This window comes from Strix aluco, chromosome 2 (assembly GCF_031877795.1).
Source record: "Strix aluco isolate bStrAlu1 chromosome 2, bStrAlu1.hap1, whole genome shotgun sequence".
NCBI classification, from domain to species: domain Eukaryota; kingdom Metazoa; phylum Chordata; class Aves; order Strigiformes; family Strigidae; genus Strix; species Strix aluco.
The window spans coordinates 54,448,861-54,475,775 of record NC_133932.1 but is presented as its reverse complement, the minus strand read 5'-3'; the positions used below and the strand labels follow the sequence as shown (position 1 = coordinate 54,475,775).

The 26,915-nt window shown below is 40.8% G+C and overlaps 2 protein-coding genes across 15 annotated transcripts in view; one reads left to right on the top strand and one right to left on the bottom strand.

Annotated features, from left to right (window-relative positions):
* OFD1 (OFD1 centriole and centriolar satellite protein) overlaps window positions 1-4,412 on the top strand; it is a 33,931-nt gene extending 29,519 nt beyond the window's left edge. For 5 of the 6 annotated variants that reach the window (XM_074814778.1, XM_074814781.1, XM_074814782.1 and 2 more), the window contains 5 exons: window positions 103-222; window positions 1,295-1,443; window positions 2,340-2,504; window positions 3,161-3,231; window positions 4,230-4,412. In XM_074814778.1, the coding sequence (XP_074670879.1) occupies window positions 103-222; window positions 1,295-1,443; window positions 2,340-2,504; window positions 3,161-3,231; window positions 4,230-4,275 (551 nt within the window). In that variant the 3' untranslated portion in view covers window positions 4,276-4,412. The remainder of the gene's footprint in view (window positions 1-102; window positions 223-1,294; window positions 1,444-2,339; window positions 2,505-3,160; window positions 3,232-4,229) is intronic. The other variant, XM_074814779.1, reaches the window with a different exon arrangement.
* Window positions 4,413-4,853: 441 nt separating this feature from the next.
* GPM6B (glycoprotein M6B) overlaps window positions 4,854-26,915 on the bottom strand; it is a 113,516-nt gene continuing 91,454 nt past the window's right edge. For 7 of the 9 annotated variants that reach the window (XM_074814802.1, XM_074814808.1, XM_074814803.1 and 4 more), the window contains 6 exons: window positions 17,615-17,801; window positions 15,204-15,360; window positions 12,127-12,298; window positions 10,141-10,214; window positions 9,762-9,827; window positions 4,854-7,412 (listed from right to left, as the gene is read on the bottom strand). In XM_074814802.1, coding sequence (XP_074670903.1) covers window positions 7,263-7,412; window positions 9,762-9,827; window positions 10,141-10,214; window positions 12,127-12,298; window positions 15,204-15,360; window positions 17,615-17,801 — 806 coding nt within the window. In that variant the 3' untranslated portion in view covers window positions 4,854-7,262. Of the gene's footprint in view, window positions 9,054-9,761; window positions 9,828-10,140; window positions 10,215-12,126; window positions 12,299-15,203; window positions 15,361-17,614; window positions 17,802-26,915 lie in introns of all 9 variants that reach the window. The other 2 variants (XM_074814805.1, XM_074814810.1) reach the window with 1 other exon arrangement.

Here is a 26,915-nt window from a genome sequence, read left to right as displayed (position 1 = left end):
TTATGTGTTCTAATTTGGCCATTCCCACACTTTGTGTCCATTGCTGTGCTCCACTATTGTAATTACAAAATAATGAAGGCATTGTTCAAATTTCTTCTCCAGATCAGGGGGACATTCCAGAGCAGTGTGAAAGTGATGCCTTGCATCCATCTGGGGACATCGTCAATGGAAACCATGTCACAGCCACTGTGCCAGCAACAGCCACTTCGCTGCAGGACTTAAGTGAGTTCTCAGCCCAGAAACAAAAGTGAATACCCTTTTTAAATGTCAAATGTATAACACAAAAAGCCAAATATTTAACATTCTGTAGGTACGTATGCTGGCATGACTGAAAAAGTTTTCCAGAAGTGCCAATTATATAATGAAGAGGGAGGAATGTTGTCTTTGGCTTTTCTATGTGAGGATGACTTTTTCACCCTGGTTTTGGTTAAATTAGTTTTTAATTTAAACACTTTTTCCACCTGTCCCACCCCCCTGTACAGCTTCTGGAGAGATGATTTTGTTTTTTTTCTTTTTAGTATAATTATTAATTATTATTTCTGGTCTTGATAGAAATAAGACTTGAAAGGTTTTGTCTTGGTTTGGTTTTTTTAAAGTGTTTTATGTACTGCTTGTCTGATTTTTTTTCATTTTTCTTGACTGTTTGCAAACTGTATTATCACAATGCTGTTTTAATTTTTTGGGTAGATGAGGATGGTTTCAGTGCAGCATATGTCACTTTTCTAATTGTTTTAGATAGAAGCATTATGATTTTTATTTAGAGAAGAGCTTTCTAGCTTCTAACAATTCCCAGTATATAGTTTGTCCATCTAATTACTATCTGAATACTGTTCTACTTACATAGCTTTATAAATATAGTGGCCACATCAGCAGTGTGTTCTGCAATAATTTTCAAAGTTTTTTTTTTTAAGTATTTTGCTTTATATTTATAAAGAATTGTGTCCAACCGTATTGCAGAGAGGGAAAGAATATAGCAACGTGAATTTTAGGATAACAGAGATTTAATGAGAAAGCCCATGATAGGAATGAGAAGTGTATAGAGATTTGTCACCTCTTGGGCCTCTAATTTGGCTCTACTGTTTAATTCTTAGTGAGTCATATATCGGACTAAAATGTTTAGAGGTGGGAAGAAACATTACCAGATACACAAGAATAACTTTGGTATATATGTAAACAATACATCCAGTTGTTTTTCATTTACTATTAATGTACAGGAACCTGTTACTTATTTGTATGCTACTGTAGTAGATTACTGAACTACATAAATCACAGATGTTGAAATAATTTTTCACAGCAGTGCTGGATCAAAGACAGATTGAAGAACAGAATAGAGAAGTTGAGAAAAACTTAGAAGAAAGGAAAGCAAAAGAAGAAAGGAGAGAGAGAGAACAACAGGAAGCTTTGGAAGAAGAGCAAAAAGAAGTGGAAAAGCTTGACAAAGAGGTGGTGATTTAGTATTTTAATTTCTGACAGTAATGCAGCTTTGTACTGCCATGTATTTTAGGATTTCTGTGTGTTACTTGGTTAAAAATAGATTTTATTCTTTAAGTGAAAGTGGTAGACACTATTCTTTTATGTACTTGTGTGATTAACCAGAGTCTTGCTAGAATTTCTCCTTATGCCAAGTAACTTTTTCACTGGAAACAGATGCTTTTTCTTCTGTGCTTCATGTAACTGGAAGCTACAGTTTTATGGCCAGAACTCAGAAGGCAGCTGTCACCATACTATTGGAACAAGCTATACAATTGCTGTCTTTCTGGTCCTGACCGCGCTGGCGGGACAACACCGACCATGTTACTGTCCATCTGTTTATTAGCCTGTATGAAGGTATCTAGGGTACTTTCTTGCAAGTAGAAGTTATAAGGAGACCTTAAGGAGTTTGCTTAAATCCCTTTGAGCTGATGTGTTGAGGTAGTGTTCTGGACTTCTCGGACCTGTATGTTTTTACTCCCTCCTGTTTTGTCTTCCCTCTTCCCACCCTTAAACTGTGGTTAATTTGATTCAGTGCAGTGGTACTGATCAGACATGCTTATGCTACCCTTCACACCAGCAAGCTAGGCCCTTCGAGAAACTTGCATTCCTTGTCAGCTCATCTTCAATTCACATGTAGATGTCACACACAGAAGCCTCAGGCCTCACAGCATCTCAGACATTCAGGCAGGGTTAGTGGGATTTCTGAAATGTCACTTTTTGAATTGAAACAATAGCTTAACATTTCATCTCGAACTGCATGTAACAAGTTTAATGCTGTTTAGACCGGCATGTTTTACCGAGGTTAACATGAAATCATAAAGGTATTTTTTCTTAAGCCGATCAGTATTTAATTTTGTGTCTTGAAGTGGATCCAGGACTCGATGGAAATAGATGAAGAAAAAGAAGATAAGGAGGGGGCAAAATCTGAGAACAGCAAAGCTGAAGATGATGTAAAGGATGCTACTCCAAATCCATTAGAAAAATACATGAGAATAATTCAGCAGAGCAGAGAGCAGGAACTGGCAAACAAGGTGATTACTCTTAAAACTGGGTTCCCAAAATATTATTGACTGAATTTGTATCTTGCTAAGTATGCTTAGAATGAAAACAATATTCTCATTTTTTCATGATTCTTTCTCTTCATTCAGAAGCTTTATGTAACAACCTGCAGAGATGAGTGTCTGGATTTGTATTGCAAAAATGTGTTGATTCAAAAGAAAAAAAACTGAAAACTTTCATCTAGAAGGGTTTTTGTTCTGGTGTCCTGCGGAAGAGGGGGTTGGTTTGTTTTTTAGGTACTAGGACAGTATTTAAATTTAAATGTCCTCAATTTTTAGTTTAAACTGTGTTTAAGCACAGCTTGATTCCATACAGGTCACTTTGTGTTCCACTAACACAACTGATAATTTATTCTGGCAGAATGGAAAATTTGGCCTTAAAGAGCGGGTATGTACATGGGTGAACATCACTCTGATGAAGGAATGCAGCATACTTTTGTTCAGACATTATCCAAACCTGGTTTTCCAAAGTGTCATTATTATAGATGCAATGTAGTATTTGTAGAAATAGGTTGGCTCCTTCAGAAGATTTTTATTTTCAGGTAGGTGCCTTAAAATACAGATACTATTATTAGAGTCACTTAAACCTTAAGAACAACTTATAGAAAGTGTATTTTTCTGATTGCCAGGATTTAAAAAAAGAAGAAATAGGAGAAGTATCACTTACAGAGGGACTTATATCTAACGGAAAGGATGACAGGTAAGGCTGATTTATTACTATTAATCACTTCTATTACTCCATATTAATTGTTATCGTGTGAATTGTGGTTGACATCTGTCTCCTTAAAAAGCAAAATAAACTAGTAATCAAAAGCAACTGTGTTGGAAAAATTAGGATCCCTCCAGTTCTTATACAGGTAAGTTGTGCAGTGTGTGGCATTCAGACCTGGGAACAGCATCTGATGATCTGTTCAATAGCTGTGGCAATTAGAACTTCTTATCTGCCACTGAGGAGCATCTGGGTTCCTTCACAGTGAGCTGAAGTAAGAGGGATTCTTCTTGGGTAACGACCCTGTGACTGACCTCATAGGTAGTCTGTTACTAGCACTGAATTTAACTTTGACTTGTCAGTAGCATGGTGGGCTTTTAACAAAGTAGTTCACACACTTTTTTCAGAGATTTTTGGCTGCCTGTACCGAGTTAGCACAGCTGGGGCATTTCCTCTGGGTCTCTCCAGACATGGATAAATAAGGATATGTAGTTTTTAGTTGCTTGAGAGGAAAAAAACCCCACAACCCTCTATCAAATATCTCACTTTATTTGAAGATGTAGAAATGAAAATATATATAAGCAAAAAATATGGAGCACTTAAAAAAAATTAAATGGTCACTCTAACTGTAGTAATGATTCAGTATTATCTGTGCCATTAAAGTGCTGTTTTACATACCAGGCCATACCCTGGTGCTCCTGAGCTGGTACCTGTGCTGTGTTCTCGTCACTGGGTAAGCGCTACAAAAGTAGTGGATAGACAGTGCTGTGTTTTGAGAGATACAAGATGGCTTTCTGATAACGAAGGCCCAAATCCTTACCCTTAAAGGCTTGCTTGTTTCCTTCAGTTCACTGAAACAGCAAGAGAACTGCAGCATAGGCACTCTCTCAACTTTCTTTTCAAAATAAGTATTAATATTTCAGATTTAAGATAAGAAACTACTTTGGACTCATACCACTTTCTTTCCCTCCCTTATCTCCTTAATACAGTGCTACAGGCATTTCTCATGAAGACGTGGATGAAAACTTCTGGTGAACAATAGCTACTGATTTTTTTTTTTCCAATAAAATGTCTTTAAAGAAGCCTTCTGCCTGTAAAAAGTTGTAATAAGTGTCAGGCACCAAGATTTCAGGCTGAATAATTATAAATTAATAAAGCTGATTTTGAGTTGTCTCATGACTTCAGTCACTGACTTCATAGAGTGAGCCCTGATGTGTTATTAATCCAGAAGGAGGCCCTTGAGGGGGGTGAGAGAGAGGATGAGGCAATGCCAAGAAACGAAAGGGTATGTTGAGGTAGATTGGCTTTGGCACTGAATTCCTATAAACTCTGGCAGCTTTCCAAGTGGTGCCCCCCTACCCCCTTCCCCTGCAACTGTTCCGACGTGTAGGTTGAAGTGAGAGTGTGTGGCTAACAGAAAATTCAGTCGTCATCACCTGTTTTTTGAAGGTGTCCCGTGGAGCCCTGTGGTTTCAGAGAGAGGATGTGACAAACCCAAGCTGACGTGCCCCTTTTACTGCCCTGGCAGGAGCAAACACTTTTAAAAGCAGCCTTATCTTGTGTATCACCTTGTTGGTATGAACCGGCCCAGAATGGAGAGATTCAAATAAAAATGCTATTTAACTCATCTTTATTTAAGCTTTGTATTTTGTAGGTAATTATAGGCAAGATCATTAAACTTTATTTACAGTATAAAATACAGTATTTTTTATCAATGAAGTAATTTTGGGTGGCAGCATATATTACAACTTGCACTGCGTTTGAGGCTGCTCATCTTGACCTAACTACAAGAACATGAAGCCAAGTTTGACAGGATTTAGGGGCAAAAAACGAAGCGCCGTCTTGAATTCATTCGATGTTGAATCATGATGTACCAAAACAGTGACAGCAATGAACTTTGCTTTTAGAAGTCAAGCTAAAATGTGATTTGGGGGCCAGTCTAATTTCGGATGCTGCTTAATTTGGTGTTGCAGCGATGCTGGCATTTACTTACAAAATTTCTGGGGGACTCCTTCTGTTTGACGTCCAGAACAGGACGGGTAGTGCTTGTTGCATTATGCTGGCCTGGAACAACTACCGATACTTCACGCTAGAAACACTCGCTGACTTACCATGCTGAAGCGCACACCTACAGGGCCTCCCTCCCCCCTACAGGAGCCAAGGGAGAGGTACTACTGAACAAAACAAAAGTGTTTAACTTCAGATAGAGACATAAAGCACAGAGATGCGCTCGTATGGAGGAGCTGTAGGTCTGTTTTCAAATAAGCATACACAAGTGTTGGCTATTATCTACAAATATTTATTTTAACACTTGGATGTAACTACAGGAAGCCCTTGGCACTGATAGAAAATATTGATTCACTGTTAGGTTACAAAAATTTATACATAGCAAAATTTAATGCTCTTTACATAAAAATATTAGACTACTTAAACAAAACTTCAAAAACTCCCAGTAATAGCTACACTGAATTAGAAAAGAATTAGGCTTTAAGACACTGCCTCCATTATTACCCTTATGCAAACACTGGGCTAGAACATCACCTGCATTGCTGTAGAAATGTCTCCTTCATGCAACAGGTAAGAACATACACTAGGCTATTTTGTCATATTTGCTCTACATTGATCAACTTTGCCCCTTTTTTGAAACTGTCAAATTAGACTTCAATATTTAACAAAAAAAAATAATTTGAAGTTAATACCCCCCAAAATGCCTTTTCTCTTAATACTGACTCGCAGAAATTTGTGCTTCCTTTTGATTTCTATTCAGCAAACAGTCAAAACTATCAAACCACACGTCAGCTTAACATGGGTATGACTTGAATATTTAATTTTTTTCAAATGACTGATGTATTTTACTTTTTTCCCCCAACATTTATATATATATATCATATAGAACAAACACCAAATATACCATCACTAATACTCAAGATATCACTGAATGCTTCTGAAAAAAAACATTAATTAGAAGGCAGACTTCTATGGGAAATGACTTTTAAAATGGCACCAGTTTGTTTTTTTTCTGAACACCACGTTTTCTTAATGTTCTAATTTGTAAAAAGGAAAACACAGAAGCACTGACTATAAATTTGCTAAGCACCAAGATAGAGAAAGGTGGACATCCTGTATTCTGTTTTATGGCTGTAATTTTTATTGTTTGTGTAAAACTCTGCAAACTTTCTCATCCGCTCATTTGGAATAGTCAGATCAGTGTCATTTTAATAAGGTAACACTTTTCACTTACTTAAAATGTAGGATAATGGTCTCCTGCCACTATATAAATGCTAAGACATTTATAGAAAATAAATATTAAGGCAAAGCTGACATTTATTTTCAAAGAAGGGGATCATTATCCAGATCCAGGGATCTACATTCCATTAAATAGTTATTAAAAAGATTAAAACTTGGGACAGCTGCTCAACACTCATGTAAGCACAGGAGCGTGACTGCTCCATCATAAAAAAAAGTGTGGCACAAAAGCTGAGTGCTGTTCCTGCGGCCCATGGAAAGAGCGTTCGGAGACGGCCCTGTTGCAGCTTAGGAACTGCTGCAACTGTGCTGTCACGTAAGCACAAGCTGTCAGAAATCCTGGCCGGCCACAGTTTCATTTGGTATATAAACTGAGATGCTAAACCACACGTCATACACGTGCCTTTGCCTAAGGTCTGTTCAGAGATCTACTGCCTGCTGGTTTGGAGCACCTGCCACGGTTTTAGTGCAGGACATCATGCTGTAGAATATGGCAAATATTAAATACCAAAAGTCTCAAAGAAGAATAATTTGGTCACTTATTGTGAAGTGTTGCCTTTTAAAATGCCTGGAATAAAACCTCCATTCTCTGTATGAAAGGATGGAAGATTACCCGTGGGAAGATTTCCCTATGAAAGTGTTCCAGGAGCTGGAATGTGAAGCTTTTGCACTTCTCTCTAATTTTGTTTGGTAGACACACATCTGTACTGCAGAGCAGCTATTTGTTGATTTGTCAGAGCTACAGAATTCTTCTGCTGAATTACTGTGGCAAACATTTATGTGTAAGAATTGAGTTGCTCTTTTGACCGAGACTGGATATCCTGAAGCTCCTGCTCTTCTTTTGCTTTGATATCTTGGTAGGCCTGCATTTTGCTTGCATCCTTTAAGTAGGCCCAGTTAGAAGACAGTATCATGAGGAAGTGGATCTGGAAGAGAAGGGTGAGCATGATGGCTAGTGAGCATGTCAAGAGGCAAAGCAAGCTGCTAGTTAGATTAATAGACGCTCTTTAAAATAACGACCAAAAAAAAAAGTTACTCTACGTTAATAAGCATTCTGTTATTAAAATGAGCACAGAGGCTATTTTCAAAGATCTCTAGAATTGGGCATGCTAACATTTCAGTTGGTTATTCACAATTTAGAGAAAGTTAGTATAACAGGAATGAGCTACAGAGTTGTATGGATCAATTAAAATGCAGAATGGGGGGGAGCAGGAAAAAAAAGTTTTGTACGTGGCAATTTATGTAATCTGTAAACTACGCGGTGCTCAGAAGAACTGCTTTCTAAGGTTGTGGTGTTGATGCATATCCAAGCCCAGATCCCAGTAGGTCTTTTCCCCCAACAAGCAGATGAGAATTCCACCCTCCCCCTGGAAAAAGCCTGAAACTGTAAACAGTTTTATTTACGTGAACAAGGCTACATTAACATATTGAAAATTTAAACAACAAAACATGAGTCCAAAACTAAGCAAAAGCATGCAATCTCTGGGTTAAGAAGTCTTAATCGTATATTTTTATAACTACTTTTTAAACTTCCATTGTCCAACCTCAGCTGAAGAGTTTTATATCATATATAGCAACCGGTTCTTTTTTATTATTATTGTTGTGTGGATTTTTTCTAGTTTGTGCATTCACCTCTTCCCAACTTCTTTTCGCCATACTTCATGCAAAAAATCTACATCTGAAAACACTGATTCACTTCTCCTTCTTTTAAATCCCAACAGTGTAAAAACGTCTCTATGATCTATGCATGGTTTTGCTTCCCGTGCAGTCATACTTACAGTTTTGAGATCTGGCTACTGAGAAATCAGTTACTAAAGTGCAAGCCATACAAGAGCAGAGCTATTTATACGCTGTTTCTTACTAGTTCAGGGTCCAAAAGAAAGAATGTGATTGTTTTACGCAGAGCTAATACAAGGATATATTTCCTTCCAGAGAGAGCGTCATTTGGCAGTTACTTAAAAATTGAGTGAAAGAAAATAATCAACTTCATCATCCGTGCACTGGAAATACAAGCCAACTAATTCACAATACCTGCACTTCTGATTTCTGCCAGAAGAGGCTGGCACTACTTTACTATTCCTTTTCTTTTGTACCATACATGTTTTGTATGCTCAGGGGGGGTTGTATTTGGTATTCAGAATGAAGAATAAATTAATAGTTCTGACCCTGAACTGTTCCAGTATTTGTTTTAGAGATGACTGTTAGAAAGCAAGTGGAGACTTGAAATGGAAACATCCCATCTTCAGAAGGATGATTATGAACACCCCTACAGTAACTGAATCCTCTCGACATGAAACAATAGCCAGATCTCATCCACATCATAGTTCATATACAAGAAGTCATTTTATTAATCTGATAAGCTAAATGATGCTTACTGAAGCTATTTACAATTACTGTAACAAAATTCAGAAAGCTAGACTTTTAGCCTAGGGTGTCAGTGGTATTTCAAGCTACACAATTGCAGCTCTTTTCTGGGCTTATACAATTTAGAATTTAGTGCAGCAATCTTCCCGACTCTTAAACTTCAAAACAGCATAGTTATATGTAGTAGCCATCATGTAGATCAGCTGGTGGAAGAGAACAAAATACAGGAGAGTAAGATACAACAAGGTGACGGCTCAAGCCCACTTGGGCAACTGTTGATACTTTTACAACAGATGTTATTCTGGGCTTCTTCCAGGGTGAAGATGCAAGATAACTAACTTGCCATTTATCTGGAGAGGATAATCTACATACAGACCCAGGGCTATTTCGTCAACAAACCGTGAGTAATACACCTGGATTTGGCTGACATGAGGTTAGAAGCTGGCAGCTAGAGGAAGTGTTAAGACATATGAAGCAAGTCATCTTGTTAACGTCCCTTTTTTCAACTGCTACCTGTAATTGGCATTGCAGAGTTGGACTAGTCAAACTGCCTGGGTCCAGACAGAAAAACCCAAGAGGTTACAAGTGATTGATCAAATAAACTACAAAAATGAAAAGGAATAGTGGACATAAAAACAGAAATAGTGGGTAGAAATAGGATTTTCAAAGGACATGCAAAGAAATTTTTTTTTTTTTCCTAAAGATGGGGGAGGTGGGTTAAGATGACTTCTTAAAGCAAAAGTTTGGGACCTGCTGACTTGTAATAACCAAACCATAGCAGTAAATAATGGCGATTACAGCTCGCCCTGCTTAATGTCTAGTATTTTTAAGACACACAAAACTTAATCGTAAAGCATCTTAAGCCCGCAAGGAACATGTTACACAATAAAACAACAAAAAATGCTACCCACCAATGCTATGACAGTGGCACCAGCTCCAGCACAAGCCACAATGAACAGGTGGTAAGACATGTAGAACTAGAGAAAAAAACATGTTAAAAACAGTGAAGCAATTGAGGACAGTATAAAATGCATTTCAACTGTTCCAGAGAATAAGGATAATAAAACCATCTTTGCAGCAAGATATTCAACGCTTCAGAAAATAAAAATGTTCTGAAATGATCTTCCATTTCTGGATGACCTAACACAGAATAATTTCAGTGTTGTGTTTAAATCAGTCTCTTCATACTATTAATATTAGTTTCTTCCAAAAACTTTCATCAACTTATTTATTACACAGTGCCCAAGTGACTTGTATGCAAAAGCTGCACACAAGGTTATGCGTCTGTACCTCATTCGTGTTGCAGATGTTCTCTAAAATCGGACCACAGGCTTTGCCAGGTACAGCATTCCAAGGGATAATACCTGAAATACCACAGCAAAAGAAACCACTAATTTTAGCAATCAACACCCGCTTTCTGTTCCTCTCTCATCTTTTCCACCCACTTGCCAGTTGTGTTCCCATTCTGGGCATCCGTGCGTTGACCAGTACAGCTTTGAGTTGGCAGGAAGAATTAAAACAACTCACTCAAGCTTTCTCCTTATAGCGGGGCTTGCTGCCAAGGCATGTTCTCAGATGTGGTTTTCCCATATGGCAGCCAAATGGTTGGTTGGGTTTTTGCACTTCAGGTCCAGTCACATACTGCCTACTCCTCCACTCCACATTGAAAGGGATAATCTGCATCTCAGAGGTACTTAGCACCTTTCAAGGTAGCATACACTTACTAGATTAAATTCTACTTGAACAAGTAACTACTGTACAAGAGTGTGAATATCAAGCTAGAGGGAAGAATTACAGAAGGATTTTTTCTGTTTTAGTTCCAATAGGTAAAAAAGCAATAAGTGAACACTGCTACAAGAACATTTGGTCTGCCGTACATCATATACTCCCAATTATTTTTCTTACATGATTGAAAATTCTGAAAAGTCAACATGATCTAGGTTTAAATTACCTAAACTTTTAGGCCTGTAACAGATGTAAAGCTTAAGCAAAAGCCATTTGAAACAGGAGAAAACCAGTTTGTCTCCCCCCTACAACTTGCATTTCAAACTCAGCTGGTTGGAATTAGCAACTCTGTAAGGGGCAGATCATTGAAATTATCTCAGGATGGTATGGCTTTCAAAAAAGATTTATATGATTTATTTTAAAGCAGCTTCTCTGCAACTCCAATATATACTTGAAGCCTTTTAGCTACCACCTCCACCCAAAAATGTGAGGATAGTTCAGTGACACAAGTTGCCGGTTAAGGAGCTGCTCTCTCCCATTGCTGATTGAAACCCAAATGATTTTACTGATCAGAGGAACGTCACAGCCCCACATGGCACTCGTACAGCTGTGAAACTGGAAAAGCAGAAAGGCGGAGGAGCACATCTTCTCCCTGCACTCCTAAGCTTTGCTGCTGAAGAAAACGTCTTCCCAGCCTCTTGCTGTCAGTTCCTAAATTAGGATGCAAACATTTAATTGGTTTAGGACTTCTTGCTTTAAAAATCAGTATATGTTATCTTCTCCTACTGGACTTACAGCCTGGACAGGAAAGCAAAACCAAGAGTTCTTACTTTTTCAACGCTGAATCCGTTTTCTTAGCTTTGAATGACTTAGTCCAAAGAAAGAAACATTCCTAGAAAATGCTAGCTAAACTGAAGCCAAAAGTAATGGTGACAAAAGCTCTTCTGCACAAGGGAAGCTGAAAAGATTAACGTCAGGAAAAATTCACCTTGAGGAATGAACTACTTGAAAAGCCTGACCCTGTTTTAAGCTATTGTCCCACTCCTCTGCTACCTGCACCCCCCTCGGATTTCTGTGTCTCATCAGAAAGCGGTATTAATTCATTAATAGTTAAGGCAGACTCATGATTGCAGGTTTTTGGTCTTCTAACTGAAAGTAATTGTTAGATCAAAGTTCAGGTGTTAACTTCATATTTAAATGTAAAAACAGCTTTTTGAAAGGAAAGAATATATGCATATGGGTTCAAAAACCAGAATCTGGTTATCTATTTCTCAGCGCTGTTTCTAAGCAGTTTATTTTGAGGCTGATCTATTTTTAAACGTAATATTATAGTATTGGAAAGCGCTACAAAATCATTTTAGATAAATGACTTGGCAGTTCAGTTAAATTGATTGCATCTGGAAAGAGATCTGAATTAATTAGAAAAGTAATAGCACATTCAGAGATACAAGATGCTTTTGCATTTGGTTCATTTGATAAGGCTGAGACAAAACTACTGAAGACAGAGCAAGGAGAAAGGATAAAGCATTTAATCGGGATTAAAATGAGTACCGTATTGCCTGATATCCACGCAGATCTGGTCCCCTGGAACTGTCACATTTGTCTGAAGAGATTTGATGACTTCGCAAGTTGACCATATGTTATAGAACATAAAGACAGGCACAGCAGAGAAGCCAAAGACCCCAAGCCAGGCCACTCCAAGCACATAGGTGAGGAAAACAAACTGGGCAGAGAAAACACAAGCACTTCGCATTTATTCTTTGACAAGAGTACCTGAATTTTCCTTAAAAATGCTTCAGAATAATCTTTAAGCATACTTTCAGAAATCAAGTAGTAAAAAATGTGATTTCCAAGCACAAATAAAACCAGTATTCTCATTGCTTGCAAATACTTTGGTAGTTTAAGTGCTACTGAGAAAGTAATTTGGACATTTCCTTTTTCGTAAGCCTGCCTGAGTAAACAGCTTGACCTACTGAAAGAACAGTCCATTAATTTCTCAAGATTCTCAGCTAGGCAGGGATGCTGGTTGCAGGCTGAACCCAATAAAATTCCAACAGAAATCAATTTAAGGAGTTTTTTTTAATTAACTGTAACATACTAGCATTTCTATACAGCTTGCAAAAGTAGAGTGAATCGATGTTGACAGAGCTCTCCCACACTCCCTGACTTATTGAAATCAATTCTGAATGTAACATTTGAGAATACCTATTTTTTAAAACATACCGTGACCGTTACAGCAGATCAGAAAGATTCAATTGATCTAATACACATTGCCAGGAAGAAAAATAGTGACTTCACCTTAGAGAATCATGGATTTTCCATTGGAATTTGCCGGTTTGGGTTTGCTCTTTTAAAAAATATTACGTATGGCACTCATTGCTTTGGAAATCTCCAGCTTCTCCCTCCCACTGGACCTCTTCCCTTTTCTTCTAAGTTTTATGGTGAAACAGTAGCTCTGGCATTAGTTCCTAGCTGCCTCCTCCTGGTGAGACTAGGATTTGGATCCTACCTGGAAAGCGGGGGAAATGCTGTTACATCTTGTGTCTTCCCTTTTCACTTCCCTTTCCACCAACTAGGTGGACTGGAAAGGCTTTACTTCCAGTAAAACACTGATGCAGTACTACCTCACTTGAAAGTTGTGTGCCAGAGAAGAACAGCAAGGATGGGAAAGGCTCTGAGGAGGGAGGTCGTCTCACCCAAAACTGACAGACTGAACAAATGCTGCAGTGGTGGAAGTTTGCATCCTCACAGGTGTTTGTCCAGACATGCTGAATAACACTGCAACCGTTACAGCAAAGACTGAGCAACTGGTTAGGTTTCATAGTCGATGAAGGTGGTGTGTGTGGGGAGGTGGAAGTACTTGCAAAACTAAGGCCCGTATAATAACCAGGAAAAAACATACTCACTCTCACATTTAATGCAGTAACTGTGGGAAATGGCTATTCTGCATTACCACAGCCAACACCAATAATTTAGGACAGTTGCAAGTCTGTCTTCTGTAATAACCTTATGCAAGATGGAAGTGACTGCCTTTCAGGACCTCGCTCAGTAATGTAACAGAGGAGGAAGCAGAGGAGCTCTTCATCAAAGAGGCAAAAAACCCCACTGTATGTCTAAAAGCTTGTTGTCCGTACCCATCTGCAGCCACTAGTCTGTTAATATACTGTATCTCCTCTCAAACATTGTTCCAACCCCGGTGTTTTAAGCAGCTCTACCACTACACAGCGGCATACAGGCATTTTTACGCCATGACTGTCACCACTAGACACTGATGTGTCTTAACAGAGCTCCAAGTCGTTACTCAGCTGCTAAATTCTCTCCTTCATTATGTGGACAAATATGGGCAAACATGAAAACACACTTTTCTGTCATATTTCCATGTGTCACACTGGTATTTGTATAAGCAGCTGACAATCACGTGCCTGCAACTACTCAACTGCACAAGCAATTGTCTGCACTAATGAGATGCACGTATGTGTATGTTTCTACTATATTTTGGATCTTTGAAAACACTGCTTTAGATCTAATTTTGCTTGTCTGTGAAGATCATACTTGCTAGAAAAAGAGCGAGTGAATAGCTGCTTAACTGGAAAATGATCGGATGTCTTATTTTTATTAGCTCTTGAAAAATTCCGTAAGTATCCAACTGCACAGTGGAAAATTGTTAAGTCTCTTGAAAATAAACATGCATCTCCTTTGTATTTAACCAGCTGAAAGTACATATTTTTTAAGTACAGGATATAGACTGTATATTAAAATGCAACAATCACATCAAAAGCCTCTTCTCTTTTCACCCACACTTTCCCGTGGGCGATCTGTCATACCGCTTAGCTTCCTCCATAACTACGAGCTCTGAATTCAGATTTTCAGAAATAGCTTTGAAATCCTGTCTCAGAAACATAGTTATGTTTCTGTTCTTGCAGAGTGTGCCCTAGGGGGCAACATGGGTGAGAATCTGAAGTTTTATTTTTAGTTAAACTTTGTTTAAAGTTTTGTTCTAATACAGAAGTATATAGAAGGGAAAATGGCTTGTAACTTTAAGGCTTTAAGTGTTTCAGCTTTGTGAAAAAGACTCACTATTATATCTGTATGCCTTCTGCCATCTGCAAAAGCAAGACAGCAATACTTGTTTCAAGTGCAAAGATGTCGCGAAGCTTCATTCATTACTGTTTGTCTGAAGGATGCAGATATCCTCAAGCAGAATTGACTACAGAAGTCAGAGGCATTACAGTTTGTTATTTAAATAACTCTGCAAACCACAGCCATTTTACAATATGCCTTTAAGCATCACTAGTGTGCTCCATGTTTAAAAGCACAGATTTCATTTTGTCTCACGTTGAGTGTTTTAAAATTAGCAGTCTCTGATTAACTTAGTTTAGACCAGTGGGTTCAGCTTTATGACAGGGGAGGCCACAGCAGCACCTCAACAGTCCATCTGCAGAATTTGGATTTGACTATGCATCCTCGAAGTTCAAAGAAGGACCAGCAACAGGAATTGACTCTGACCACCCATAAAGACTTAAACAAAGAAGGCAGCAATAATATCGTTCAAAAACACAGGACATCAAACCGAGCCCAACAGGTTTTAGCAAGCAAAGACTGCTGTTCCCATTTCTGATGCTACTCACCATTCCACTGATGCAGCGGCCACAAGCTGTCGTTTTGAACTCTCCATGCAGCTCCTTCACAGCACTTGTTGTATAAAAACCTTCTGCCAAAAGGATTATTCCATATAAGAAGAAAAATGATGCAATGCCATAAATTACATATTGCATTAGCTGTATTCTAAAATGGAAAAGAAAAAAGATATAATTAGATTTCAGTCCTATAAAAACAAAGCCAGCCCTCCCAAATCATAATAGGTATGAGGTAACTCCTTTTCTAGAAATATAGTTCAAGGCTTCTTAATGCATTTTAAGCAAGCAGGCTGCAGGAGAGCACTGGCATGACTATCCTGCTTCTACAGGTAAGCAACACCGATGTGCAACAGTCTTGCATCTGCTTGAGCATTGCCTGTTTGTGCTGCAGTTCTTACACTGACTGGTATTAGTCACCAGCTTGAAGCCATAATTTCATGCCTCCACTATGGAGACTTTTTCTTCCTATTATTGATCCTGACACCTAACTCAGGGAATGTCTGACAGGGACAACACAGGGCTTTGAAATGGCAAAGGCTGGAGCTGAACTACCAAACTCCACGGTGATTCCTTTGGCTTAGGGAAAGGAAGCAGTCCCTGAAATTCACTGTTTCCACCTGTAAAATCCAGTTAATATACCTTTGCAAAAATTTGTAAATTCAGTGATACTTGTCTGATACAAAGCGGTCAGTTGTGCATGCAAACTGGCAGGTCTATGTCCACAAGCATATAAATGGAGTCAGTGATGAAAGAAAAGAAAAAAAGGAGAATTAAGTGTGTTGTGTTGGACCTTGACACCAAAGTCTTCAAATGTCCTAAAAGCTGTGTCTTTGGGGCAAGTAAGCAAAACACGCATTCCTTGTTTGTCGCCAGCGCACCCCTGTGCGCACAGTGCCCACAAGCATGTGCTACGTGGGCCCCCTCTTCACAGATGTGCGGGGCCTGCCCAGGGACCCCTCCCAGAGCCTTGGTGGCTTTCAGAAGGTTTCGGCTGCCCTTCCTTGCGTCACTCCTCTGCCCTGAGACGAAGACGTCTCCAAGGGCTGGCCGAACGCTGTGCCTGAGGTCAGTGCTGGCCCATGGTAAGCAGCGGGCAAGAGGCCAAACCCAGACCCAGTCAGCATCCCAACGCCGGTGTGCAGTCGTCGTGAATCACAACCTGTGCAAAATTCCTCACTGTCGCCAGACAAAAGCCTTTCCACAGCCTGGCAGCTCAGCTGGAGGAGCCGCGTAAGGCCCAGCATGTTCAGACCACCTGAGTGTCCCTCAGTGTCAGGGGGAACGAAAGGCTCGTGCCAGCGGGGCTGGGTGCTGAGTGTGGGCCCTGGCACAAGCCTCCAGACCTTCCTCTGGTTTCACGGAGAAACCTCGGGAACACAAAAGCCCTGAATATTTCATCGGTGGTTATTTCAAAAGGCTACGGTTGCAAAGACAAACATTTAAGCTCTTTCCAGACTTTTCTCTCTTTTTTTCTCATTTGTACACCACCTTCTGGGGAGAATGGAGAGAACGCTTCCCTGTTATTCCTGTCATCCCTTCAAACTTTGTGTCACCAACAAACACTAAATCTACCCTCTTTCACATTAAAATAATTACTCCTTGTTCTGTCACTAGAGGCCCTGGTGAAAAGCGTTTCTCCATCTTTCTTGTAAGGTCTTTAAGTACTGGAAGGCCACTATAAGGTCTCCCTGGAGCCTTCTCCAGGCTGAACAACCCCAACTCTCTCGGCCTGTCCTCACAGGAGAGGTGTTCCATCTCTCCCATCATTTTTGTGGCCCTCCTCTAGGCCCACTCCAACAGGCCCATATCTGTCTTGTATTGGGGACCCCAGAGCTGGATACAGTAACTCCAGGAGGGGTCTCAGGAGAGCAGAGCGGAGGGGGAGAATCACCTCCCTCGACCTGCTGACTGCAGTTCTCTTGATGCAGCCCAGGACACGGCTGGCTTTCTGGGCTGTGAGCGCACACTGCTGGCTCATGTCCAATTCATCCCCCAGTCTGTATTGATACTGAGCATTGCCCTGACCCAGGTGCAGAACCTTGCTTGAATCTCATGAGGTTTGCAGGGGCCCACTCCTCAAGGCTGCCAATGTCCCCCTGGATGGCATCCCTTCCCTCAAGTGAACTAACCGCACCACTCAGCTTGGTGTCATCTGCAAACTTGCTGAGGGTGCACTCAGTCCCACCGTCCATGGGACTGTTGAAGATATTAAATGGTATTGGTCCCAATATAAACAGGTTAAGCAGGATACACACTCTGGTTCTTTGTGCATGAACACCAAAAAACCACTGAGTGCTGTTGGACAAACAAGCAACCTAATACCCAGGCATAGAGACTGAGGATTCTACTCATTTAGCGTGAGGGTGTTATGAGGAATAATGGAAATGGGAGGGCATACTTACACTTCACTCAGCAAAGCATGGTCGCTGACAGTCGTGGAGAAGTGCTGCTCGAGGATAGACACAGTTCCCGTGAGTGCCACATGGCCACAGCCACAAAACAACGCTACCCCCGAGAAGCAGAGAATGGTTGCCACGAGTGAAGCATATGGCACTCCTCCTAGGCACTTAATGCAACATTCAAAGCAACCTAAGCAGAAGAGAGAAAGCAAAAGAAATGTTATAAGCAAAAAGCAAATTATGAGGAAAAGAATATCCATCCTCCACTTGGTAAAAGCCACAGGCACTAGAAGGCCTAGGTAATGACATGCTAAGCAAAAATCTATAGGTGGTGCAAGACAGCGTCACCCTCTACAGCAGTAACCTACAGATCTGTTGGTATGGACTCAAAGCCCAGAAAAAGTGGGCTCAGTGCTGCTATCTTTACAGGACCAAGAGGAGATGAAGAGACAGCCTAGGAAATGGAAGAAGGAAAAAAAAAAAAAAAAAATCACTTGTCTAAGGTGATCCATTGCGATTCAGCTGCTCATACAGAGCTCACCACATTTCAGCATTACTAATGGCAGGAGCACCAGCTACGCTGGCACCATTTAGGCAGCCAGAGAAGCAAATACTCAAGACAATGAAGCATTTTGGAAAAGTAAGAGATACTTTGCAATTTCATTGGAAGAGGAACATGTTTAGGTCTGCAGAATGTAACTACTCTACACTCTCCCATGACTCCCGACTATCTTTCTGTATCAATCCATACGAGGTTATAGGGATACAGATATTTTAAGAACAGAAAAACTGAATGGGGGCCAAAGAGTAGCAATTTTTATCAGCAGCAGTGAGATGAAGCTGTATTACACAGACAATACATTTCCAGCTTTACAGGATACACTGGATTTACAGTGATCCCTGAATACAATCTGCAGTATCATAATCATAGTTTTAATGAAATGTATTGTTTAAGCAGTCTGAGTTAACAAAACACCCCCCCAGAACTGCTGGTCTACAAACACTGTAATAAGGAGGTTGCAGCTGAATTGCCAGGTTCCTCCCGACCGCGTGGCCTGAAAACCCATCTGCTTGCAGAGCTGGGAAATGTAAATCGGAAACACACACAGCTTTTAACTGCGCTATAATGGCAATGGCAATCCATACCAATTCATTACTTCAGGGTGATGGCATTAAGCTGTCTCCATTAACGTGCATTTCATACAACTGCACAAAACACAAGCCATTAAGACAACACTTAATGGAGCGACCAGCGTTGCACGTCGCAGGAACAGCCCATTGCTTCTACAGGAAGGTGCTAAATGGACAAAGCATTTGAAGGCAGGGAGACAGCTGGTGAACGTGTACATCACATCCCATCTTCCCACCCCAAAAATTCCTCATAAAGATCAGCGAGTCTCCATCCGCCACATGAGGCAAGTTTATTTTTATCCCCCTCCCTTTCCCACTAATGAATGAGTTGCAGAGCAGGCACTTCCATGAAGCACTGGGGAATAATATGCATCCGATAATTGAAAGCTTTCCCATTTCATAAGTAGGAAACGCTTCTTTTAGAGAGTCACTAGCAAGTGTCCTAGTCAGGCTTAAGCAGCTATCACCACTGAAATGACTTATGAAACACCACTTCACTAACTGCAGACAAGATTTAATTGTACAGAAACAAGCCTGGGAAGCTTTTATAGTCAAGCCCACAGCTGGAGTCCACTCAGTAGGAACTATCTTCGTGACAAAAATACTGCCGAATGAACAAACACTGCAGCTTAGCAGTGATGGGGCAAACAAAATCCAAATGCACGCTATCAGAGGAAATCATCTCTGCGTTTCATTTTATCGCAGAGGTCCAGAGTTGAGTTCAGACATCAGACCTTGCAGAACAATCCTCTGCTTTGGGGAATCTGCCTGAATGCAGCTCACAAGCCACGCGCCAGATGCACCGGCAGTCATACACGTGAGGCTGGCTCGCCTCCGCAGCATCTGCTCCTGGGTCAGGCCCAAACCTCCGAGAGTTAATCCAAGAAACGCTTGCACCTGGTGCAGGATTAGCGGTAAAGGATTATCCAAGAGTAACCACACTCTGATCCAGCAGGCAATGCTCACACGTGGCTACAGCCCAGCACAAAACAAATGGCTTTTTGGGCTGCACTCCTAAAGGAGAAGGCAACTAAATGCTAGATCATTGCTTGGTGTGGAGGAGGTTGATCACCTAATCATGCTGATCCACAGATTGCTTCGCAGAAGGATCCCATCAAAGATAAGAAAAAAAAACAACTGGAAGCAACACCGAGGGACTGACAAGGTCCAGAAGAAAAGCTGCTGATTTCAAAAAATGGGAGCAGGCTGCTTGACAAAACTAAAAATTGGTGTAGATGCAGGACTGATGATTAAGATCCCCCAACTAGGTACCTGCCCTCCGTACCCCACACCACACAGCCAGCTTTCTAGGCCTCTGGCAGAACATTCGCCCTGGAGAGTTTGTTGGATCCCTCACCCAAACACATGACAGTATCTGCCACTAATCCACAGACCCTTGAACACAAGCCAACATTGGCAAACCCCCTCTCACCTCCCTGTGACTGCCAGCTGCACATAGCATCTTTGTGGCCATACTCTTTATGGCTTCCTCTACAGCTCAAGTAAAAGGCATCACAATATTTCAGTGGCTTTCATTTTATCAGTGCAGACCACGGCCAAGGGACGCCCTAAGAGATGTCTAAAGCAACCATACTGCTTTGAGCAAGGCAGAGAAAACTGCCCAAACATGGAACTGCAGAAACCATCCACCTCCACACCAAGACTAAGGCAGGAAGCAGAGGGACTTCAGTTCACAGGGAAAAAGCGTGCTGCCAGCTTGCAAGCACAGAAGCATCCCAAACCAGCACATTTCCAAGAGACTGCATCCATCCATACATAGCCATTCTGCACCCAAATTGACAGCAGAGCTGCACAGTCTCCTGCCAGAGGGTAACTAACTGCGGGGCACCACCTCATCATGGTGCTGGGGCTGCCAGACCCGCTCCCAGATCCCACTGTGAACACTCTTTTAGATCAGCTTAAATCCATGTCTGGCCTGAGCAATATAGCTGGTTTTATAATTTGGTTTTAAAGCAAGCCTAGAACAGTACTGCCAAGAGCAGCTTTCAAAACCAGCTAAAATTTGAAGCGCATCAAACACTAAGATATGCTTACCAAGCTTCCCAAACAAGCACTGAAGCAAATCAGAGGATTTCTGGAAAAAATGAAAGCTTTCCAGGAAACCTGCTTTATGATCCTTCTCTGTAACCCCAAGTCAGCAAGTATCTTCATACAGTAGAACTGAAAGCCCATGATGATGTTTGTCTAGTTTATGTTCACAAAATAACTTGCTAACGCACTGATGACAACTGCAGGCTGAAGGCCTATGAACTCAAGCTGACAAAAATAATAGTATTAAAATAAGTTTAGTTCCAATTCTCTGCTAGTTTTTACTTTCCATATGGCCAACATGCTAAACTTTTCAGCTGTATATCCACTTTCAACACAACAGTGTAAAATGATTTAAATATGAAACTGTACAGCACAAACATCACTGCATCTCCCCTTTCAATGGCCATTTTGTGCGAAGCATCACTAGAACCTTTTGTGCAACTCAGCAGAATAAAAACATTTTTTGTCCTCAGGCTGGCGAGCAGCAGTTGCCATGGAGGCAGGTTAATAACAGCCCAATGATTTGCCCAGAGCTGCCTGTGATCTTGGCTACAGATTTAACACACTCTCAGAAGGAGGCCAGCTAAAACAAGGACTGAGATTATTCTCTAGGGAATGAATGCCACTAAACACACACACACACACACACAAATATTCTTGCTAAAGGACGAAAATAAAGAAAAGAGAAAAAACAGGAACCGGCTATTCTTTTCATCTCCTGGAAACTATCAGTCACAGGAAATTGCTAAAGGATGAACCTACATATGTACACAAATCAGTAATTGGTTGCTTAATGTATGAAGAACAATTATACAATTTACGCAGCAGTGTACAGGCTATTGCATATAGGCAGAGGCTTAGCCATTCAATTTCCCATGTCAAACGGCAATTGTGTGGCTAAACCTTCTTTGGTACTTTAGGTATGGCTTTAAGATTTAAACTCAGAAAAGCAAGGTAATGCAGGATTAATGGAAAGTGGTCTTAAAAACAAAAGCAATTCTCAGACTCTAACTCATCCTACTAAGGTCAAGATGGACTGGAATGACAAAATCTGTGCTTCAGAAATGACAAAAGACAATGTAATGGCATCAGGTAGCCGTCTTGAGTATTCCCAGGGCTTACTCCAGGAAGTTCACACATCAGCTCTTGAAGCCCAAACTTGAAAAGCTGAGACAGACACATGTTCACAAAGCCATCCCTCAAAGCAAAGCATGGAAAACATGGTGTAAGGGAAGGGTGTCCAGACCTCCTGGACAGAAAACCAGCCTGTCCTCTAATGTCCCAAACTTCTCAATGTATCTCAGGTGCAAACCATTGATCCCATAGTCAAGGTCACTATGGAACGACAAAACCAAGAAACAAACCTGAAAGGAGGTTTAAAAAACTCTCCATTTCAGGGAGATAAACCTCCAGGCTCCCACAGTCATTTTCTGAGTTAGTTCCCACTTTCTTTTCCCTAGAAGTTTCATTTCTTCCCCGCCCATAAATCTGTCTTGCTGTTCTGAAAGATGAAGCGATGGGCCCCATTTTTTCTCATCACTTATTTCCTGTAATTGTATAATGCATTTTTAGAAATCCTGGCATGTTGGACAGCTGTCCAGTTAATATGTGGTAGAAATTACATGGCACGTACCACCACAGAACCATGACCTCTGCTGGCTTCAGCACCACAGCTCAAGGACCACGTGTGGAGGAACTGTTTTAACAGAAAGAAGGTTGCAAGAGACCCAAGCAAAGAAAAAACACTAGACACCATCTTAAATGAAAGCACCAGATAACATCTTAAATGCAGCCATCGTATGTACATCGGGCTCATTATTACACATCCATGGGAGCCTGGTGTTGAGAGCATTACTCCCAATTCACAAATAAATGCAACTCAATACTTTACATTCACCTCTTGTTTCCCCAGTGCTGAAGATTACCCAATACCAAGTGGGCATAATACCATCAGAGTCCTAAACTACCATGGATCTTTGTCAGAAAATTAACTTTATATCAATGAAAGCAAATGCCAATTTTACTTTCTGCCACCTACTGTACATTTAAAATACCCATTCTGAACGGCTTATACATGCTAGGATGTACATTTTCGTATCTTACAGCATGATTGATGGCTATGGGGGAAGCAGTGAGGGATGCGGGAATACACTAATACCTCAGAAGCAAAAACAGAATTTACCTCCTTCTTCCCTGTGTGAGATTAAGCCTGGCAGTAAGATAACTTTACTTCTCACATCTATTGCCCACACAAGCAGTCAAGTGTCAGTGGCAACAGTACAATAAGATAAAACATATAATCTTACAAGGGTAAGTTTAAAGCATGTGACAAATTTCTCTCCACACTTTAATAGGGGCACTAAAATAAAAAGTCTGCATGTTAAATCACTTGGAAGTCTTTCTTGAAGCTCTATCCTTACCTGTTCCTGCTCATTTTAAATTTTGATGATTTACAGAACATGACACAAAGCTAAAATCTCTGTTATTAATTACAATAAATGCTCACTCACCACACTTTTGGATTAAGTACATTAAACAGACTAAGTGATGAGCTCAAATAGAGAAAATCCTTTATTTTCCTCCCACAAACCTCTTAAAGCTCTGCCACAGAAAACTTCCTTTCAAGTTCAACCTTTCCTAATTTTGTCATTTTGTCCTCCTCAAATCAGAAGTTGTGGAATTAACTTATACTGAAAATGAACTCTTCACGAGAGCCAGAAAACTTAATGGAGGGTACTTTAGTCTAGCCAGATCAATAATCTCCCCCCTGCATTCACATCCCCCTCTTCCAGAGTTGTTAATCAATAAATACTCCTTCCTAGCCAGCACAGTATCTGTGATGGAGAACACATTACCTTTAGAGACTACAGCCATCAAGGGCTGCTATGAAGTATCAGACCTGAAATCCAGCAAAACCACCCTCTCATCCTTCACAGTGGCTAGCACAAGATGCTTCATTCAAGTGAAACACAGCGAGATTCTGGGTAGTCTGATCTGTGTAGTAAGTCTCATCCCAATCTCTACTATTTCCTTTCTGAAGGTTATCAGCATTAATTGCAACTTCTCCAGATATTCTTGATACATATATGAGATATTTGGATTCAGCACTGTCATACAGCTAGTTCACCACTTCCGAGAAGGTATTTATTCTCTGTTATCAGTTTTAAGCCTGCCATCTTTAAACTTCATTAGATGCTTCCATATTCTTGTGTAGCAGAGAACTAAAAATCCTTGCTCGTGCCTCCTGTGCTGGAACTGGCACAGAGAAACCAGGAGAACTGGTGTACACTAAGAACAAGCATCTCCCAGCCTGGAAGCATCATTAGCAAACTCCTTTTTAAATCCACAAGGTACCAAGTATCTCTGTGGTACTGTATGAGAAACAATAATAAGCTGCTCCTCAATACCCCAGCAAAAATACAGTAAACATAGGTTTGAAACCAAGCACATTTTTTTCTAACATGATTAACAACAAAAAAAAGCCAACCAAAAAATCACCCTTGCAGAGGTTATCGATGTGCACCAACAGCAAAAGCTAAACTTTTTTCCTTTTACAAAGTAAACATGATGTTCAAACTGGAGAAAAGGATGTTTTACCGAGGCAAGATTTGCCTCTTCTGGATGCTGTTAAATGACACAGAGAAGACTCTAAGACAGATAGCAGTAAATATAACCTCCTTTTTTTCTTCAAATCTGAGGCCCAAACCAGTACTTCTTCTAGAAAAAAAATTTGCATTCCCACTGCAGGAATCAAACCTGTTTTATGCAAGGACAGATGATCTGAATGTCTTTTCCAGGCCTTATCTAATTTGTCTTCTTCAAATTTATTGAAATACACACACTCCCCATCTATATCATTCCCAGCCTCTGCAAGGCTCATTAAGCTCACAGGTGTTCTGAAGGCGTCTTTTCCAGACAGTGCAACCTATGAAATATGAATCACTACATCCATGCTTATTGCAAGCACCCATCCCAGGCCTTTGCTGTGTCAGAGGAGTCAGACCTGCACCGGAAGAACGCCGCTGCCCCATGAGACAGTGGGACGAGAGAATTGCTCTTGTCCAGCTTTATGGCTCTTGGACAAAGGGCAAGCAGAACTTTATTTTGATTCATGTCTTCTCTGTTTCACTTTTGGCCTACAAAACAGTGGAAACCACAGTAGAAGAAAAATACCTAATCTGTACTTTGGAAAAGGCCTTACTTCAAAAAGGTTTATATAGGAATCCTTGAGGATGTATATTTTTAGCTGTAAGCTACTTCTGCAGAAAAAAAAAGTAAGTTGGTGATTTTAAAAGAGACTTCTCACATAAGGGATAGCTCAAGGAGTATTGATACAAGCTTTGGCATTATTCCTCCTGGAGATTCATTCTAATGTTTTACTATCCAAAATAACCCTTGGGACTTTTGCACAGCCTGAGCATGTGGAAAGGCTCACTGACACAAAGAGCTCATAGTTCAAACACACTGCACCAGCAAGGGCAGACTCTGGTCCAAACTGTGGCTGTAACTTGCAGCTCACATCAACAACTCACTGCTCAATATGTCTGAAGACATTCCTCCTTTATGCCCTCATCATGACCTCTCTCCCCTCACTTCACCTATTTTTGCCTTCTTGGAGAAATACTCAGTAAGGTCAACATAACAGAACTGCTGCTTCAGTAGGTGCCAGCCCAGGTGATAATTTTGGACAAACTCAAGCCAAAGAGGTAAAACAGATGAAGCGATGGGCAGACTGCCAAAGATATTAAAACGTCTGAAGGTCTAGACAAGCTCACTGAGGCAGGTACAAAAGCACCTAAGCATTTCAGTCCCATGGGCTACTTCAGCAGTTCTGTGATCCCTTCTGTAAGGACATTTGGGTTTCCTTGATTCAACCATCCTTCAGACCCACCTGTACTTGGCTGACATGATTTTTAAAGCTGACTTGACTTTATTCAAAGGTGAATATCTTACCTGGGAAGACTGAAGTTGAGACTCTTAGCTCCACCTTTCTGGCAGCTGTAACTCACCTCACTCTCCATCAACCTTCAGCACTCAGCACTCAGGAGAGCAAGACTTTTGCCACACTGGATTTCAGCCACCGCTACCGACTGCTTCCCCAGTTGACTCTTCCCTAGCTACAAAGAAGCAAACAGAAACACAACCTCTCTCTCCCTAGAGCTGGGGGCGAAAAACAGTGTTTGTGGATTTTAGCCTCATGGATCTAAGATTTGGAAGGTAAATTCTCCATTTCAGAGATAAATGAAGATGTTAAGATCTTCCCAGGTGTTTACCCAACTATGGGTTTACCCAGCTATGGAACTAGAGGAGCAATAAGAAACCTGAACCAGAAGTCCTTTGCCCTGCAACAGCTTTCATGCAGGTACTTCCCCAGTTGAGTCCTCCACCACACCATTTTCAAAATTTAAGATTGCTTCAGTAAGAGAGCCGGCTGTTTCAGTGAGATACTCCACATTCACATGCCCTTATGTATTCACAAAGGAGCTGAAACACCTCCCAGCATCTGGGGGAAGCAAGTTAAGGGGAATAAAAAAAAAAAAAGATTCCGATAAAGCAAACAACGCCCACCCAGCCTGGATGAGTGCCTACAGCTAAGCTCATGTTAAACAACCATTGCTAAGTTTCTCTTACTAAAGAAAAAGATGGTACTTTACTTCCTGGGAAAAAATCGTTTTAGGCGTTTTGAAAGGCTCATTAAGCTTGCAGGTGTTCTGAGGATGTCTTGGCTCCAGCACCACAGTGAATATCCCACGCTGACTCTTCCCTTATTGCTCAAGTGCCGAATTAAAGCTTAAAACGGGGAAGGGAGATCGTGTTGTACATGGAGACCCTGGCATTAGAGGTGGATGCCACAAGGACTGCCACAGGTGCTCTCTTATGATGTCCATTTGGACACTGACTGAGGAGGCAAAGTAGAAATACCCGTGCTGCAAAGGCACCCAAGAAATAATGTGGCTTGTCAAAGAAACTGAGAGTTTACCTCAGCACAGCAGCCAATGCCACCCAGCAGTGGGGAGCTGTATGCAGTACTAAATGGAGGCATGTTACAGTTGTGACTTGTGTTGTGACTGAAGTGATATTTTCCCTCCAATCTAAGGGAAAGGAGCAAAAACCACTGTGG